The 19,750-nt window shown below is 38.6% G+C and overlaps 1 protein-coding gene across 1 annotated transcript in view; it reads left to right on the forward strand.

Annotated features, from left to right (window-relative positions):
• The first annotated feature begins 15,966 nt into the window (after window positions 1-15,966).
• Window positions 15,967-19,750, forward strand: part of NOVA1 (NOVA alternative splicing regulator 1) — a 149,578-nt gene continuing 145,794 nt past the window's right edge. The window contains exons 1-2 of the mRNA XM_004421152.3: window positions 15,967-16,935; window positions 18,680-18,823. Coding sequence (XP_004421209.1) covers window positions 16,800-16,935; window positions 18,680-18,823 — 280 coding nt within the window. The 5' untranslated portion in view covers window positions 15,967-16,799. The remainder of the gene's footprint in view (window positions 16,936-18,679; window positions 18,824-19,750) is intronic.

Raw genomic sequence — 19,750 nt, forward strand, 5'->3', positions numbered from 1 at the left:
TGAGGGACAAAAGGCTGCTGAAATCAGAAAAACCTGACTCTTGATCAGTGATGCTTTCAGAGAAAGATCTTGATCAAAAGAGGAAATAGTTGAAATTAATAAACAGAAACCTTGTTAGATTGGGTCAGGAGACCAAAAGAGAGAACTTTCACACCTCATGTCGATAGCAGAGCCCAGCAGGAAGAAGAAAGACTTCCCCTTCTTAACTGGCAAGAAGCTCAGTGGATGAGAGACTGTCACAACTCAGCCAATGAAAAGCCGTTATACTGTGAACTCCCAGTCTCCTCTAGTAGACTCTTTGTTACAATAGCCCACCCAACTTCCTCTTCCTCTCTATAAAAAGATTTCCTCCTCCCCTTGTTGCTGGGAGACTTGCATGTGGCTCACCATGGTTGCAGACCCCAAACTGCAATTTTTTGCTGATCCCAAATATCCCATTTTTGCTGGAGAAATAACTGGCTGTCTAATTTAAAGTCAACCACTATATATGTGTATCTAGCTTAGCTTTTATTTTCAGTGTTTGGATGTCTTAACAGCTTTCTTTGTGTCAGAGTGGAATATCTGAAGAACTCTATTATTTAACGGTGCTTACGAGGTTATAATGAAGATATTATGTCCATTTAATTGGTATTCAAATTCAAATTGAAAAATTATATACTAACTTTTCCTGTATTTTCTCTGTGAAGAATATATAACTCAATGTCTGTCTTTATTTGGACATTATGCCAATCAAAAGTTGACATCCACTCACTTCAGAAGGCTTGAGGAAAACCATACTAAATTTGGGTGACAAGAAATCCAAATCCTTTGCTATAAATCCAGAGGAAAAATTTATTTTCATTGAATATTAACAGTCCTAACAAATGGCTGTAAACATATTGGCTGAAATCCCAGGCAGGTAACATAATGAGTGAAGTAGTCCAATATAAGTGTGAGTGATGGGAACCAGAGCAAGGCCCCAAGCCCACGTCTTGCCTAAAGGGACAACTGCTGTTTAGCTTTGGCCAATCATTACTACATGTCAATGTGGGACCAGAGGTACCAGATTATGTGATTTTTCAAAAGGACACTAAAAATTATTTTTTAAAAACATGAACCCTATCTATTTCTAAATGTTGGCCCTCCAAAATGGAAACACGGTGCTGGCAAAATAAAACAAGGTAGTCAGGGGCCAGCCCTAATGGTCTACTGGTTCAAGTTCGGTGCTCTCACCACCTCAGCAGCTTGGAGTTTGTTCCCTAGTCTCAGAACCACACCACCTGTCTATCAGTTGCCATGCTGTGGCGGCGGCTCACACAGAAGACTTACAAATAGGATATACAACCATGCACTGGGGCTTTGAGGAGGGAAAAAAAAAGAGGAAGATTGGAAACAGATGTTAGCTCAGGGTGAATCCTTCCCTGGAAAAAAACAAAACAAAATAAGATAGTCAGCCTTTAGCCTCTCAACTATATAAATCAAGCTCAATTATTTCAAACAACTTCATTTTGTATAAATCACAGGGACATATATAAGTCTGCATTATGAAAGAATATATTCACTATTTTAAACTATGTAAAGAATTCAGGCTCACACAAAATACGTAAAGTCACTTAAGCATTTATATATATTTGAAAATATCTATTTCAATACATTTTATTCTTCTTCCTTCAGCTACTAATAATATATTAAAAAAATCTATAAGTGAATATTCTCCCAAAAAGTAACAGATTTAAATATAATTTAACTATTTCACTCCTTAGAAAAGAATTAAAGAAGACATTTCTTTGAATCCTTAACCATATTTCATGGTGTTTTCAAATTACCCTTACAGGAAGTCAGAACTATAAGGATTCTTAAAAATAATTTAATACAATTCTTTATGTTATGGATGAATATGGTCCAGCAGGGAGAAGTGCTTGTTCAGTATCACAGAGAGAGTTAACTGCAGAACTGAGAATCCAAATAGTATAAAGTTAAGAAGTAACATTCAATACTCCAAACTGAGATTATGAAGACTGAAGTACAAAGAAAGCACGTGAGAAAATGTAGCATATGTAGTAAGTTAAAATACAAAATATACAACTGGTATAGATACAGATATACCTGAGTAAATTTTACTGGGAAGTCTAACTAAATGACCTTACCTTACCTTATTTTTAGTGCACATTCATTAATATTTTTATGGCTGGTAAAGCAGATTTCAGGTTGTTAACTTAGAATGAAATAATTCTGGATGGGACCGTTTGTGAGCACCTGGGAAATTTTCAAAGAGATTGCAGCAGTGGACAGAGCTGGGTCCTGAGCCTCACTAGTAATTAAACTTAGTATCTGTCATTCACCTCTGCTTTGCAAATAAACTGAGAATTCAGAGATTTCTCATTGACAGAAAAATACGAATTTCGTGGGCAGTTCAATAGAAAAGGGGTTTTAGAAACTGTAAAAGAGGAGAACTCTGCTTCTGACTGTCAGAAGAGCTGACAGGATTCAGACAGGTTCCAGCAGGGAATGATGGCATTTTCCATCAGAACCACAGGGCTGCTTGAGAGACCAGGACTGGATATTAATGGAGCCAATATGAATTTGCTCCACATACTAGGTAGCATGCTTCAGTTGTTCTAAGACAAAACAAATCATATTCCAAATCCTTACCATCTAGAGTTATAAAAAATTATATTTGCTCTATTTAATAGAGGGGGCTACATTCCTCCCTAGAAATTTCCAAGGATCTGGAGGAGGTATAGTTGGTATCTGTCCAGAAACTGAGGAGGCGGGGTATGCGCTGGTCTGTAATTTATGGTACTTATTATCTCCTTATGCTCCATGATGCTGTTACTGCAGTTCATCTTCTGCTGTATGTGGTGCACTGATCCACTGACAGGCTCAATGAGCCTGCCACGGTGATGCTACTCACTGAGTGCAGGCTCGACTACAGAGACCTACAGCACTGCCCTCTAGGCTGCAATACTAACTGGTTGGTCCATCACTCAGCCATTCCCCATTAAGGGAGCTTCATGCAAGCAGACTCTGACATTTTATAATTCTATCTGTGTCTCAGGTAGAATCACTTCCCCCTTCTCAACTCTCAGTACCAACATCTCTCTCTCCTTCTTCTGAATGAACCTCTCTTGCCTCAAAAACTCTTGGGTGGAGTTTTTCCTCCAGTTACCTGGCAATTATTATATTGAGGACCTGAAACACAGAAGCCTTTAATGCCCCCTCTAAACAAGAAACTTCAGATTCAGAATACGAAGCCTTGGCTACCCTCTGATAGGAAAAATCTCTCTCATCTTTAAAGTATCACGTGTATTGAGGTGATGCAAAGCAGATAATATCTCAATAAAATCCTAACACACAAATTCAGGTAAAGGAACTCAGTTTCACTTAAGGTAGAACTAACTTCACAGCCAGTCAGTAAAAATGATTCAGACAAAGGACAAGCCAAATAGGTGAAAGATAAAGACACGATGATTGGGTCAGGGATGGGGTGCAAGGTTGTGTTAATAAGGAATTGCAATCTTTGGAATTAGTTAGGGGAATATGGGACCATGTCTTGGCTCACAGGGTTGGTTGAAGCATAAAAATTATAGCATAGGACTGGGTCTGGGGACAGAGAACTGGAGATAAATCTGGAAATAAAACTGAGAAATTTATTACCTAGCTATGGGGATATCCCAAATATATCTCCAGCTAACAATGCTTGGATAAACATGCCACCTTGGCGTATTTGAAGTAAGAAAAAGGGAAGCAAGTCATGGTGTTCTATAAACATACACTAAGCCAATTTATTGATAAATTTCAGTTGTTAGTATATGGGGAAAAGATTAAACTTTTTTTTTTTTTATGCTTCCTTTCTTTTCCTTTCTTACTTTCCAAATAAATTCTATTAGAAAAATTCTACTTTTTCCTCAGTTGAAGGGGCAAAATGTTTTGTTAAACCAAAGCCAAGACATAAAGGAAATCTGAGTGTTCACGGTGAGAGTACCATTCATTTTGGCTTAGCATCATAAGAAGAGCTAGTGGAGCAGAGAGGCAAAAATGCAAAATAGGAAAGTTTGGAATGCTTAAAATATTTATCCCTTAGCACCACAGGCTTTTCCCTCATGTAGGGTGAATGGAGGGTGTAGAAAGTATATAAAATTATATATCATAATCCGAACCAGTGTGAGTACACAGGCAGTTTGGAGGATCTGGAACATATCATCGATATGGATATTGATAACTCTATTCAATCTAAAAGAGAATCTTATCATCTCCTCCTTATATTTATCCTCCTTCTCTATCTTCCTCCTCAGTTAACAATAAAGAAACTTTCCTAAATTTTAATTAAGAAAGAGAGTATCGCTAATATTCAGGTCATTAGGAAGTTATAACTGTAACCCTCTGGCTTCTGATACCTTCTATGTAGTTAGAAGACAATAATAGTTGTAGACAATAATAGTTAACATTGTGCTGGGACACTGGATTTCCACACACAAAAGAATGAAGTTGGAACCCTACCTCACACCATATATAAAAATTAACTCAAAGTGGATCAATGGCTTAAATATAAGAGCTAAAGCCATAAAACTCTTAGAAGAAAACATAGGAGTAAATCTTCTTGACTTTAAATTTTGCAGTGGATTCTTAGATATGACACCAGAAGCAGAAGCAACAAAAGAAAAAATAGATAAGTTGGACTTCATCAAAATTAAAAACTTTTGTGTATCAAAGGAAAGTATGAATAAACTAAAAAGACAAGTTACAAAATTGGAAAAAATATTTGCAAATCACATATCTGATAAAAGACTAGTATCCAGAATATACAAAGAACACCTACAAGTCAACAACAAAAAGCAACCCAATTGAAAAATGGGCAAAGGACTTAGACATTTTTTAAAGAAGGTTATAAAGCTACACCCAATGTGAGGGTCGGCCCTGTGGCTTAGTGGTTAAGTGTGCGCGCTCTGCTACTGGCAGCCTGGGTTCGGATCCCGGGCACGCACCAACGCACCGCTTCTCCGACCATGCTGTGGCCGCGTCCCACAAACAGCAACTAGAAGGATGCGCAACTATGACATACAACTACCTACTGGGCCTTTGGGGAAAAAAAGGAGGAGGATTGGCAATAGATGTTAGCTCAGAGCCCGTCTTCCTCAGCAAAAAGAGGAGGATTAGCATGGATGTTAGCTCAGGGCTGATCTTCCTCACAAAAAAAAAAAAAAAAAAGAAATCTTTAAAAAAAAAAGCTACACCCCATGTGAAATGCATAATTTCTGAAAGAGTATGTAATATACTTTTCCTTGAATCATATTTTTGACAAGAATTACAAGCTAAACAGAAGCATATTGTGTGTGGTGTGTGTGGGTGTATGTGTGTGGTATATGAGTGTGTATAATATTCTTTATTCTATCATTGTAGAATAGCCAGATAAATACAATAAACATGTTCTAACTGAATCTATAGGCTATATACTTTATGTTCAATGAGAACATGTTTATTATATTTTTAGTATAATTTTTTTTTTTTTTTTTTTTTTTTTTTTTGGTGAGAAAGATCAGCCCTGAGTTAACATTCATGCTAATCCTCCTCTTTTTGCTGAAGAAGACCGGCTCTGAACTAACATCTATTGCCAATCCTCCTCCTTTTTTTTCCCCCAAAGCCTCAGTAGATAGTTGTACGTCATAGTTTTGCATCCTTCTAGTTGCTGTATGTGGGATGCGGCCTCAGCATGGACGGAGAAGTGGTGCGTCGGTGCGCGCCTGGGATCCGAACCTGGGCCGCCAGTAGCAGAGCGCGCACTTAACCACTAAGCCACGGGGCTGGCCCCAGTATAATGTTTTTGATGTTTATCCATGTTGCAGCATGTATAAGTACTTCACTTCTCTTTATGGCTAAATAATATTCCATTGTATGAGTATACCACATTTTGTGATTCCTTCATTAGTTGATGGAGATTTGGGTTGCTTCAACTTTTTGGCTATTGTAATGCTGCTATTAGCATTCATATAAAAGTATTTGTTTGAAACCGATTTTCAATTCTTTTGGGTAAGTACATAACTAGGAGTGGAATTTCTGAGTCATATGGGAATTCTATGTTTAGCTTTTTGAGGAACCACCAAACAGAGTGGCTAAAATTCACAAGGTGGCAGAGGAATGAGAGAAAAGAGCTCCACAGAAATAAAACTTTGAAAATCTGGTCCCCTTGAGTCTTCAGCTGAGTACCAAACAGATATGCACCGGAGGAAACTACTTAAGGATCAGAGGCAACAGGGCCTGGTGCTCACACAGAGCTGAGAATAGTTCCTGTTCCCTCTACCCAGAATGGAAAACCTCATAATTCACTGTGCATCAGCTAGAGTACTAAGAAAGTTTTGCCTCAGTTGTGGTGCAAGATTAGCCCTAGATTAAATGGTGATCTGGCCCCACGACACTAAGCTTAAAAAACAAGACCCCCACAACAGACTGTTTCCAATAACCACTTTCAAGAACACAGCTCAAGAAAATTTGTAGAAACATAAAAAGTATTCTGCATACAACACGTAAAATTAACAATGCCTGACATCCCATAAAAATTATCAGACATGCAGAAAAGCAAGAAAATATGATTCATATTGAAGAGAAAAAGCAAACAATCAAAACTACATCAGAAAAGACACAAGATAGAATCAATAAATAAAGATATTAAAATTTGTAAAGGTATTAAGATTTATAAATTGCAACTGTTTTTCATATATTCAAGAATCTACAGGAGTTCTTTAACATATTAAGTGAATTCTTGGAAGATATTAAAGAGACCCAAACTTAACTTCTAGAGATGAAAACTAAAATAACTGAGATAAGCCTGTGAAATTCTTACTTGATCTATGTAAGTAGAAAATTCTAAGTCTAGTGACCACAAGTCTGACTCGAATCACCAAAATAGAGACTCATGGCCCCTCAATCCAATTCTGGACTTGAGTCAATTTACAAATCCAAGAAGGAGACCTTGAAAAGGACCCTGCTATATTATGAAAATTGTATGCGGTGTGACAATGAACTCATCCTCATGGAATTCACTGGTCTTATGTCCACCATTATTCTAAAGCAGCTGGCTTGATAGGACTGTGGATTGCGCATAACTGAAGACTCAGTTATGGCTCCAGCCAGGTGGCAATACCTTGTGAGACTGGGGCAATATCCTCTAGGATGTGGTCTATGCTCTAAACCAGCCTCTAACATGTGGTGCTATTTCTCCCACACCCAGGATTTACAGATCCTTAAATTGTAAATTCAAGGACTAGAAATGGGAGTAGATCTTCTCACTACAGCCCCTAATGATCTCGACTAGTGAAAAGTTTCTTTCTATCCCCATCACTTTAGGCTGTGTTGGTCTAGAGGTCTTAGTTCCAAAGCATTGACGTATCCACCAGAGGACACAATAAAGATCCTAATGAAGTGGAAACTGAGGCTGCCATCTGGCCACTTTGGACTCCTCAAGCCTCTGATTCAACAGGAAAAGAAGAGTTACTGTGCTGGTTGCGGTGATCGATCCTGGCTTTCAAGGAAAACAGGGTGCTATTACACAACGAGGGTAAAGAGGATTATGTCCGAAATACAGGAGATCCCCTAGGGCATCTGCTTAAAGGTAGTAGAAAACTACAACTGAATTCAGGTAGGATTTCTAATAGCCTAGATCCTTCAGGAATTAAGGTTTGGGTCATCCCACTTGGCAAAGAACCACAACCAGCTGAGGTGCTTGCTGAGGGAAAAGGGAACATGGAAAAGATAGTGGAAGAAGGAAATGGAAGAAGACAGCGGAAGAGGAGAAGAAATACCAACTATGATGATGTGATCATTTGCAGAAATTCAGACTCTAATCATTATGAGTATTTCTTTATTATTTTGATGTGAATGGTTTTATATGTATTAAATATTTCATTATCTCTCTCATCCTCTTATGTAACATAAGATGTATTCATAACAGTTAACTTTATATTTCAGTATTTAATTTATAGGATATCACAGGAGAAGTGTGAATATCACCCAAAGATTTTGTATTCTCTCCTGGGGAAAGGGTTAGCATGTTTTCAGTTTCACATGGGATAGTTCATGCTGTTATGTCATTATGTTCATTATGTTAGAAGTATGATTTGGCTATTTATTTGGTGATTAAACACGGTTTAAGGAGATGTGTATGGGTGCCAAGTTGACAGGGGGTGGGCTGCAATGGCTTTGTGATATGTCAGCTTAGCTGGGTTGAACTACATTTCTCAGAATTCCTTATCTAGTATGTTTCTAGGTCGAGTGGTCTACAAGGGATATTCTCTCATGAGATTTGGAGGACAGAAGGGAGGCAGCAGCCATTTTGTAGCACACACACAACTTCTCCTAGTTATTCAATCAAGCAACAGTCTAGGTTCTGCTGTGAAGGGATTTTGGAGATGTAATTAAAGTTTCAATTTTGAGTTACTCAGAAGGGAGATTATCTTAGGTGGGCCTGACTTAATCAGGTGGTAGTCATCAAAGCAACTAGGTCTCTCTGAATATCAAAGACTCCAAGCACAGTTGGGCCTGCAACTGCACTCCCTTCTCCCTGTATTTTTCCTTCCTGACTGCCTAGCTGTGGACTTGAGGCTTGCTTAGCCAGAGCCCACAATTGTGAGAGCCAATTCCCTTAATATCACTATCACTATGTGTCTATACCTATATATATGTGTGTGTGTGTGCGTGTGTGTGTGTGTACACAAATTTTAAAAATATATACCCTACTGGTCTGCTTCTCTGGTTGAAACCTGACTGATATAGATTAAAAGAGATTTATGAGACATATGAACCAGTTGCAATGTATTTATTTGGGTAGAGATTTGAACAAAATGTAAAAAAATTTATAAGACCATTAAGGAAATTTAAACACAGACTGGATATTTGATAATATTAAGGAGTTTTAGTTAATTATCTTCAACGTAACAATGGTAGTTTGGATATTTTTTAAAAGTCTATAAAATTCTTGGAATACAAATGGTATGATAGTTAGAATTTGCTCCAAAATTATCTTGAAGTAGAGGTTATAAATGAAACAAGATTGGTCAGGAGTTTATAGTTTTGACGGTGGGTGTATGGTACATGGGATTCATTATACTGTTTTATCTCATTTTGAATACATTTCAAATTTTCCATAATAAGAAGGTAAAATAATTTTTTAAAATCCCATAAATACTTAAGCTTGAGAAGAAAAGGCTAAGTAAAGGCAAATTATGCATTTACTAAATTTTCTACCTCCACTACAGACATTAGGTAGAACTGCTATACCCAGCTTCTTCTTGTCTCCCTCTTTCTATCACACACACACACACACACACACACACACACACACACACTCTTTCTACAGCATATGCACATAAGCATCCACATGTAAAATGTAGGTTTTAATAAGTAAGCTCTATACACTCTCATTTATATGAAATGACACATGGATAAAAGAATTTAGAATTACATGATGTAAATTAGACACTTCTGACCTACCACAGAAATGCTTACATAGTGAAACTAAAAGATTAAATAGCAAGGCAGAATCTAGGGATGAGTATGGTAATGTAATTTTTTTTAATATACAAGGATGCCAATTTCTTCTTGTACTTACAAACACAAGTAACATTGTTATAAGACAAACAGAACTTTTTATTATTTGACCTATAATAAACAGTGGAAATAGCAAACTACATTAGAAAGATGCCTTGACTGGAGACATTAAAAGCTTATCTGGAAGTCAAGAAGGACTATGCTTATTTGAGCAGCAGGAAGTAAACAGACAGGAAATCTGAATAATCCATAACATAAGCAATTCCCTGATGCTATCTGTGGGTCCAACGGTTTATCATTTGAAGTTGTATTTCATTACATTTATAATGTCTCATTTATTATTTCTTCAATTCACTTCATCTTGCAACATACAGTTCTTCCTAATGAAGGAGTTATCCTATCAAAATGATTGTTTCCATGTTAAAATGTGAAAAGATACATTTTTAAATTCTATTCTACTACTTTCTACCTCTGTTCTCCATCTCTGGTCTTACGTCTAGCTAATAAAAGTATAGGTATGGAATAAAACATCATGGAGAGTAGAGGATGTGGGAATGTACTAATTTATTATACCACAATGTAATATGAGTGAACTATGATAAACATTTCTACTATTACGCATGGGGAATTGCCATATAAAGGAATCTGGTGAATAAAAAAGATTTTATGGTTTATAATTGGCAGGGCTAAAACAAAAAGTCAAAGCTCTTGAGTATTGTTAGGGTGACTATATAATTTATTGTACAAATTGGGACAATTTTGAGGCTCTGGGACATCCAGCATAAGCCAGGACCATCTTGGGCAAATGGAGACTCAGGGTCGCTCTAGGCATTATCAGAATAAACTATATGTAGCTGGAGGTATTTTATGGATGCAACAGATAAGTGATTTAAACTTAGTTGATATAACATATGAATACTAGTCAATTATTGCTTCTTTAGTCTACTTTTGTAGTTCTTTTTTTCTTTTTCTTTCTTTTTTTGCTCTATCTTAACAACTTTATCATTTACTGTTTTTACTGCAACAATTTTTCACATCCAAATGGTTTAAAAGATGAAACTGTCACAATTTGAATTGCGGTCTCACTAAAATATTTTCAACTACAGATTTTAACAAATTATTGTTTTTAAAATGCAAAAATATGAAGAATATACTAAATATATTCTTTATAATATCAAAATTGTTTTTCTTGGTATATTATATTCCATTGTGCCTAAAGTACATCTTCAAAATGTGTATTATTAACTGATTTAAAAATACATGTTAAGGCACACAATATGTACTTTGATGTTGATAATTTTCTTTGTAAGAGTCTACGAATGCTAGCAAACATACTAATATAGAATATTTGTTTTTAGAGACTTACACAGGATCTACCAATTCTTCCATTTTATAGACGAGGAAACAAACTCAGAGCAGGTAAATAAGTAACTCTAGGTCACAAAGTTAGTAGGCGGAAGATTCAGAACCAGAGCATCAGTTCAAGGTTCTTTTTTTTTAACTTTTTAATTGGAAATAATTTTAGACTTAAAGAAGAGTTGCAAAGATAGAAGTTTCCCTGTAGCCTTCCCCTGGCTTAATCTTTTACATAACCATGTACCAATTATCACAAGATTCTGTTTCTTGCACTGTGGAAAGTGTTAGTTCAGATTTATTGTCTTTAAATAAGTACCAAAAGATGCATTTCATAATATTTAGAAAAATTTAGAATATTTAGAATAATATTTAGAAAATAATATTTAGAAAAATATGTAGAAAAAATTAATGATCTATCAGGAACCAAGGAAATATACCCAGTGCCAAAGAATTTAGGATTCTTTCTAATATTAACATATTTTGTTATCTATTAGGATGACATATTTGCAACTGGAATATTGACGTTTGGGGACTTTTTGGAATAATGCTGATGACACATTTATGTCTCTATATAAATTAGTATGAACATTCATGGACTGGTTCATAAACATATCCATCAACAGTGAATTCACATTATTAAATATATAAACATAAAAGCTGTTTGAATTTCTGAGAAGATAAAGCTCATTAAATCATTTTCCTAAGAAGTGCAATCTTACAAAAGTATTTGCAATCAATATGTCTATTTATAGAAATTTGTATATAAGACCTGAGATGTGGGATTAGGTGATATACTCTTTTGGTATATATTTGTTCCTATTTTCTTGGGCTGCACTGAATGAAAAAAAAATCAGAATAAGTACATTGATCTTCACATCTAAAAACATAGAAAAAAATTATTTGGGCTTTTTACAATCAATGCTTGGTTACAATATTTGGATTGTGAAAATTATAATATAAAATATAAAAATTAGATTTTTTAAAGTACTTTAAGCTTTCCAAATTCTTTCATATTTTTTTGATACTCCCAACAATATCTTGCAGTAATGGATAGGTTTCTCATTTTCCTTTTTCCTAATTTTATGTTGATACTCGTAGCAAATGGTTACTGCCTCACCCATATCTCCTTGCCTACCATTTCAGAGCATGCTGGCCTGATTTTCCATAATGGTGGGGGATGTTCCACAAGGGAGTGTTAATCCCCCAGCATTTCCAGCCTGTATAAGGGCAGAACAGACTCTGGCCGCCAGAGAAAGTCCTCAGAAAAAGATGCAGCACTGGCAGTAGGAAGACTGGCCAGCATGCATTGAATTAACACCCTAGGAAGAGACCTCAACCAATGACCGAAGGGAGCTGGTGTATATATACCTCAGTTTTCCCACACTTCAGGTGGGATACTTCTGAGGCTACTGTTTTAAACAGTTTCCCAGGAAATCCCAGTGAGATTAAGCTCTGTTTGCTTACAGTGATAACTTGCTTGGTAATTCACCCTTCATTGCCTTCCTTCCATTCCCTGTCTCACTTCCCCAAACCCCTACTGTTTCCTGAAATCACTTCCAAAATAAACTACCCGCAGTTGAATCTCTAACTCAGGATCTGCTTCTGGTAGAACACAAACGCGGAAAATATTTTCCCAAAGCACAGGCTGAAGAGACAGATACTCAAGTAGAGGGAGTGTTTATGTTCTTTAGTAACAGGACTGATTGTAGGAAAGGCAGGAGCATGAAGACAAAGAAATGGGTTTAGGAATATTTATTTGTGAATATCCACTATCTTTGCTTTCTCTAGAGAGCCAATCATTATTACTGAAAATGGATAATCTTTTGTCCATGTTGCTCAGACTAAAACTTAGGAAAGAAAAGAATCCCCACTGAAAGCCAATAAAGACTGGGAATATTGTTCTTCAGATTAATATCCTTTTCCATCATAGTTGCTTATGTTCATAACTCATCAACTAATTACTAATGAAAAGCACACAAGTTCTATTGTGTCTTAAGGTATTAGAAAATATTTAAATTTGCAGTGCCAATTGCTTGGTTAATTAAAAAATAAAACACCTCTTTTCAGAGAATTAAAAGGTCAAACGTTTCTATTATATTTTTTGAAAAAATTCATTCAAACAATTTATTTGTAGCATAAGAGGTACAGCACACTAAATATTAAACTGGGGGCTGCTTTCCTTTTTTATCTCTTCAGTTTTATTAGCTGGTACAAAATGCAGAAGACAACATGTAAAACGTTTATTTAAATGTCTATTTAATCAGAATGGTAGAGGTATATGCAGTGAGAAATGAAGTATTTTTTAAAAAGAACAAAATATACTAGGGAATGGAGGCTTAATTAGAATGTACTCTCTGATAACCTTCATTGACCAAATCAGCTCACAGCTGAGTGATCCTTGGATGTCTGACCAGGTCTCAGGCTAATCTCTGTAATTCCTGGCATTTCATACTAGGTTACTATTAAGCATACTATCCACATTAAAAATCACATCTTCTGCTTCTGGGTCTCATGGAGTAGTGGGTATTATTTAAATATTAAGTCTAAAGAAGGAAATAAAAGGGTCAAATAAATGCCTTAAGAATACAGTGCCATGACTCTACCTCAGTAAACTTATGTCTTTGTATGAGGCAATTTAACTTAGAAGGCTCATTTTCAATTTAACCTACACGTGGCAATGACAAATATTTTCTAAACTATTTTAGAGATATTTTATTTATTTTTAGAAATTTGTTAGCCTCAGCTTTTCTAATTCTAAAACTCAGTCTTTCCCCAATTCAAAACTATATTCTACTGAATACTTCGCCCAAGCTTTAATGTAATATGGCTTTGAACTACATTTGTCTTTGAATTATCTTTGTCCCTCGTCTTTTACTGTTTCAAAACAATCTAGTAGAAAATCCCAGCCCTTTTCTAATTTTTCATTTAAAAACATCTTTACACATTTTTGTACACTTCACAGATCACTTTGATTGCATAATGTCTGGCATAAGCCTTTTTCTATTTTGACTACCACATACTTATTCCAAACCCTGTTTTCTCCTCATCACAGCTCCCTTTTCTTAAAATCCAATTCCATGTATAAATCCTCTTTTTTTGGTCATGAAGGCTATATCGTGGTTTCCTATTACATCATATATCAGATCAAAATTCTGGACTTTGGCTTACAGACCTTTACCAATATGCACTAACTTACCTGCTTTCCCTTTCTTTCAGCTCTCAGCATGTCTTCTTCCCTGACTTGAGGCAAATGTGTTTTTCATACTCCAGATGAACTTTTATTCCCAAACTAAACGTTATTCTCTTCTTCGTTCAGCAGACTGTCATCTATCTTTCATAAAGCACTAGAAATCCCAATGCCTCCTAGATGCTCCTTCCAATAAAGGATGCTAAGAGTAGGGTTAGTATTCTTTTCCATTCCCTTCTCTATCAGAAATTAAATTTTATTCTATTCTCTTTGGTTATTGCCTCAGCTATGCAGGTATTCTTGGTTAGAATACAACAGAATTACAGTGAACTCCTTTTTTTTTGCTAGCTTAGTACAAAAGCCATCTTTCAGGATGAAGTGCTGTAGTGGAAAGTATTGGGAAGGAGCATCTTTGTTCTAGAAATCTAGTGAATATGTTTATACCTTTTTACATCTTACAATACATTACCATGTACATTATCTCATTTGATTCATAAGAATTGTGGGAGGTAGAGTTGCAGTCGCTATTTACGCGGGAGGGAACCTGAAGCTCTAGCGTACTGCAATATTCAAGAGGACAGACTTTGGAATCAGGAAGAGCTGAGTTTGAATTATTACTACACTATTTATACCTGTGTGGCTTTGGGTAAATTATTAATATCTCTAAACTAATATCTCTAAACCTAAACTGTCTTATAAAATGGGGATGGTAATAACTACGTAATATACTGCATGTAAAGAGCATCACATGTGAAGTGGATTGCTTGGCACATGTAAGCACTTAATAAATAGCAACATGTTAAGGGATTTGCCAGAGACACACTTTTAGAACACGCCAGCAAGGATGTGAAACCAAGACTTCAGACTCCAAAACCCCAAGCTTTTCAACTGCTTCCGAGTACATTGATTTAATTAAACTACTAACTTGATGGATGACCTTGAGCAAAATAGTTCTCTGGGTCAGTTTACTCATCTGTAAACTGAGTCTTTTCAGACTTTCAGAGTCTGAAATCAGCTACATTAGATTTTTTTTTCCTGTTGCGTTCGAGGGGTGCGGTTCAGGTTCATGACATATCCAAGATCTGTATAATCATAAGCTGTAAACATTGCAATGAATTTTATTCCTATATTCGTATTTCGTTCAATATTTAGTTTTGTGGACACACTCAGCTGTTGCCCGACTTTAGTCCCCCTATCAGCGCCTCATGGAAGGGAGACCCATACCTAGCTTTATTTATTTACATCCTTGCTTGTTCCCGAAAGGATTTAAGGCGGCAAGTGACACTATAAGTTCCCTTACGATGTCACACAGTGCGAGTAACAGAGACTCTTGATAAAATCATCCCGTAGAAAACCTCCGATGAGTGAGATGTTCACTAATGTCTTTTCCCTAACTCTTAAACATAAAAACTAATGCGTCTAGCCAGAAGTCCTGGAAGCACACAGTTCAGGTTCTTCCCTCAGCCCTGACGCTGTCCCACCCGTTGTCAACCGTCACTCGAACGTCCTTCTCACACTAGCCAAAATTGTCGCCGCGCCAGTCCCGGCTGGACCGAGATCCCACCCCGCCCCTTCACTCCCTCTCATACTCAAGTTTCCTGATTGGGAAGGGGCCTAAAGAGCTTTCCCCCATTTCCAGTTTATTGGCTGGCACGGCTGTCAGTAATCTCTGCTTCCCGCCTTCCAGCCTAGCGCGTTTCTTGGACCCCTTGGTTTCTGCGACAAGCCGCTTACGTTTGCCTGAGCCGTGTTGCCGGGGACCGGCGACCTTTCACCTCTCCCTTCCCACCGGAGCGCCCCGGCCCGTCGCCGCCCCCGCCGCCGGCGCGCGCCCCCGCGCCCGCGTGCAGCCCGCGCGCACACGCACGCGCATACACACGCACCCCCCCCCCCCAGGCGGGCCCCCTCCCGCCCCCGCAGGCTGAGGCATCGGCGCTGGGAGGCGGCGGCGGCGGCGGCGCTGCTGAGAGGCAGGGACCCGAGCGCGAAGTGTGTGGGAGTCTACGAACTCAACCCCGCTCTACCCTCCCCTCGCAGCCGTCCCCCTCCCTCCCCGCCGGCCCCCCCCACAAGCGGGAGAAATAATGAGCGAGACCGGGCGGCAGCAGCAGCAGCGCCGAGCAGCCCAGGCGACGGCAGAACCGCTCCGGCAGCGGCGGCGGCGGCAGCACCAGCAGCGGGAGCGAGCGCAGCGCTAGCGCGGCGCCGGGACCGCCGCGCTCCTTCCCGGCTCCTGCCCTTCTCCGCGGCTCGCTCCGCTCTCCGCATCCACCTCCTTCCCCTCCTCCTGCTCATTCACTCTTTCCCTCACTCTCCCCTCCTCCTCGGCTTCTCCCCGCGCCCCGCCAGCCCTCGCGCTCTCCCACTCCCTGTGCCCGTCCTCCCCGCTCCCCTCCTCCCGCTCATTCACTCGCCCCTCTCCCTTCTCCACTCTCTCCCCTCTCTCCTTTCTTCTCCTTCTTTCACCCTCCGTCTCTCACACCCCCTCCATTCCCCTGTCTCCTTTCTGACACTGCACTGCAGCTGCTCCTCAGCCCTGCCCCCTCCCCAGTGAGAACAAACCAGCAACATTGCTTTTTTTCCTAAAGAGATTTCTATTGATCCGATTAAAAAAAAAAAACCTTAAGAAACCCCAAACGCAAAAAAAAAAAAAAAAAAAAAAAAGAAAAAAAAAAAAAAGAAAAGCCAAAACAAAAGGGAGAACCTTCTCCCCGTAGCAGCGGCAGGAACTGCAAACATGATGGCGGCAGCTCCCATCCAGCAGAACGGGACCCACACTGGGGTTCCCATAGACCTGGACCCGCCGGACTCGCGGAAAAGGCCGCTGGAAGCCCCCCCTGAAGCCGGCAGCACCAAGAGGACCAATACGGGCGGTGGGTATCGCTTCCACCTCCCCGCTGGCCCCATCCCCCGCCGCCCGCCCCTGCCTCCCTCCCTCCCAGCGCCCTCCCTCCCTCCCGCGGCCCGGACACCTCTCGCCCGAACCCGGCGGCTCCCGCGCCCCTGCCCCGCGCCCCCTCCCCTGCACCTGCCCCGCGCCTCGCCGTCCCGACACATTTCCATTTCTGTGTTTATCATTCATCAAAATGGCGACCGGTTTTTCGGAATAGACCTATCTTTCCATTTAATCGGTCGAAAGGCTGGCCGTTTAAATATCCTAGACCTGGGCAAGGGGGTCCGTTAGGGAGGAGGAGGATGACCTCCGAGTGAGGCGATGGCCGCCCGAAGATGCGCGCTGCATTTAACAGTCTGCTAAAATAAATAAATAAATGGCACTTGGGTAGCGGATAGCAAATGATTGGGGCACCGGAGAGTTTTTCTCTCCCCATCCCCTTGCTTTGGGCCACAAGTAGTACGCAAAATCTTGATGAGTGCATGCTCTTACCGCACTTATACTGTCGGTGCAAATATCTCATTGATTTGTCTTCAGGGGTGTGCATACGAGGGAGGGGGGGGTGTCTGGTACTGTGACTTGTTAGTTAACATCCTGCGCTTGCTGGGAAGATGAGTTATAACCGGACCGGTATCGCTTCTTCATTTGCACTGGAGTCATCTTAACAATGCACCCAATGCATCGAGGCAGAGGTGAATTTATCTACAGCATGTACATTAGAGACGGATGGGGTTCTTGCGAATGGTACACCCGCAAAATTTGGAACGGTCATTCACATAAGAAAGCTGGATTTAGCGGGGTGTTTCCTTTTTAAGACATGATCAGTTGGACGGAAATTAAAGTTCATGGAGTTGGCTTTATTTTCTGAAACATTTCATTTCACTCTTTCTTGGTTCATTCACCCCCCCTCTCCGTTTTGAAAACTGTGGTTGTTTTGGAGAAGGAACATTATCTGTTTGGTCACTTTTAAGTTTATTTGGGATAAATGACTCCTAAGCTTTTTAGTATTTGCAAAATTCTTCTTAAGGTCCTTTAATTAATGAGCTTAAACGAGATCATGGTAGACTAAGAAGTGCTAAAGAAATACACCAGGATTAGTTAGATTTGCCAGTCCACATCACTTTATTTCCTGGCAGTTATTGAAGGCTTGGAATACACCCTACAGTTTGGGTGGATTATTTGGTGGGAGAATGGTTGTTTTGCATACTTTAAGTAGCATATAGGAAATGGTTAATTGTAGTCCTTATGTGTTTGCTAATGTCAAACAAATATAGCTCATCACTGTTTACAGTCCTTTTATTAATTTATTTTGCGATATGTTAAGTGAAGGTTTGCCACCTTATAAATCTCTGAAGTTTTGTTAAAGGGTCAGTTCATTTCGCTTTACCATAGTAACTACAGATAGAATTGGAAGTCTTCCATGTTTGGAATAACAACTGGAATTTAGTCATCAGTTTCTACAGTGCTGCAAAATAATAGAACATGTTTCGATTTTCATTCCAAGTTTGAAAGTATAAATCCTACAAGATGGGAAACATTTTGTACATATTTATTTTTCAGTGTAATGGGCTTATTTTTGTCCTTTAAAAAAAAAATTTAACCCCGTGTTTCCTGCAGCTGTGTGCCCAATGTTTTAATTGCTGTTTTTCTCTCTTGAGGGTGGAGAGGGGATACAAACTTTTAAATTATCGTGTTAATGAAATATATTTCTTTGCATTTTTCAGAAGACGGCCAGTATTTTCTAAAGGTTCTCATACCTAGCTATGCTGCTGGATCTATAATTGGGAAGGGAGGACAGACAATTGTTCAGTTGCAAAAAGAAACCGGAGCCACCATCAAGCTGTCTAAGTCCAAAGATTTTTATCCAGGTAGGTGCAATGGTGAAGAGATTGTTTGCTAAATCCCCAAGGAAAGAAAGAGAAGATCTACGTGTGTTCTGTGCTGTATTGAAAGAAATTCGTAATAGTGTAGACTTTATTTTATATATATTTGCTTTATTAGAGTATTTGTAGAAAAATTTTAAGAATGTTTGCGCTGTTGATCGTGTCTTGTTTCTATAATCAATGTACTTGTCTGTGATTTAGACAAATTGCGAGGTGAATCTTCTGGGCATTTCTAAATACTTCTTTCTAATTAGGAAAAAACTCTAAAATTTAAAGATAGAAACCTGGACAGCTGGCATCAGGAAATAGGGTTCTTCTGAAGTTTTCAGACATCATTGTAATGACAATTAGTCTAGAGTGAATTCAGAAGGGGGGGGGTAGGAAGGCTTCTTAAAGAATGGACCATTTACTTCTAAATCCATTATGTACCTCTTTCTGCTTCATTGCTTTGTTTGTTGGCCCTGGAGTGAAGTAAAGAGGACAAGGGCTGCCTCTTCACATTTTTAAAATATTGTGTTTTTAATGTAATTGCGACAAAGAAATATATATTATGTAAGAAGTAAAATAATGCTTCAAAATTTGTGTTACTTATTTGATTAAAATATGTTAACAGTTTGTGTAGTACTGTAACCCACTGGAATATGGCAAGTTTCCTAGGTGGTATGATTTTTTTATTGTACTTTCCTGTGTGCTTTTTTTCCCCCAAATGTTACAGAGTTCTGCATGTTTACCTTTTTCTTTTTTTCTATCATTTTGCTACTCAATATATTGATTTTAAGTTTAATTGGAAAATCTGCATAATTGAATAGAGTATCCCTAGGTAAAACATTAACTGATTTGCTTTTACCTAGATGTAGCTTCTGCCATTTTACTTTTAGTCGTTTTATCTTTATGGCCATAAAAAAATATTTA

This window comes from Ceratotherium simum, chromosome 3 (genome assembly GCF_057802395.1).
Source record: "Ceratotherium simum simum isolate JZ-2026a chromosome 3, ASM5780239v1, whole genome shotgun sequence".
NCBI lineage: Eukaryota > Metazoa > Chordata > Mammalia > Perissodactyla > Rhinocerotidae > Ceratotherium > Ceratotherium simum.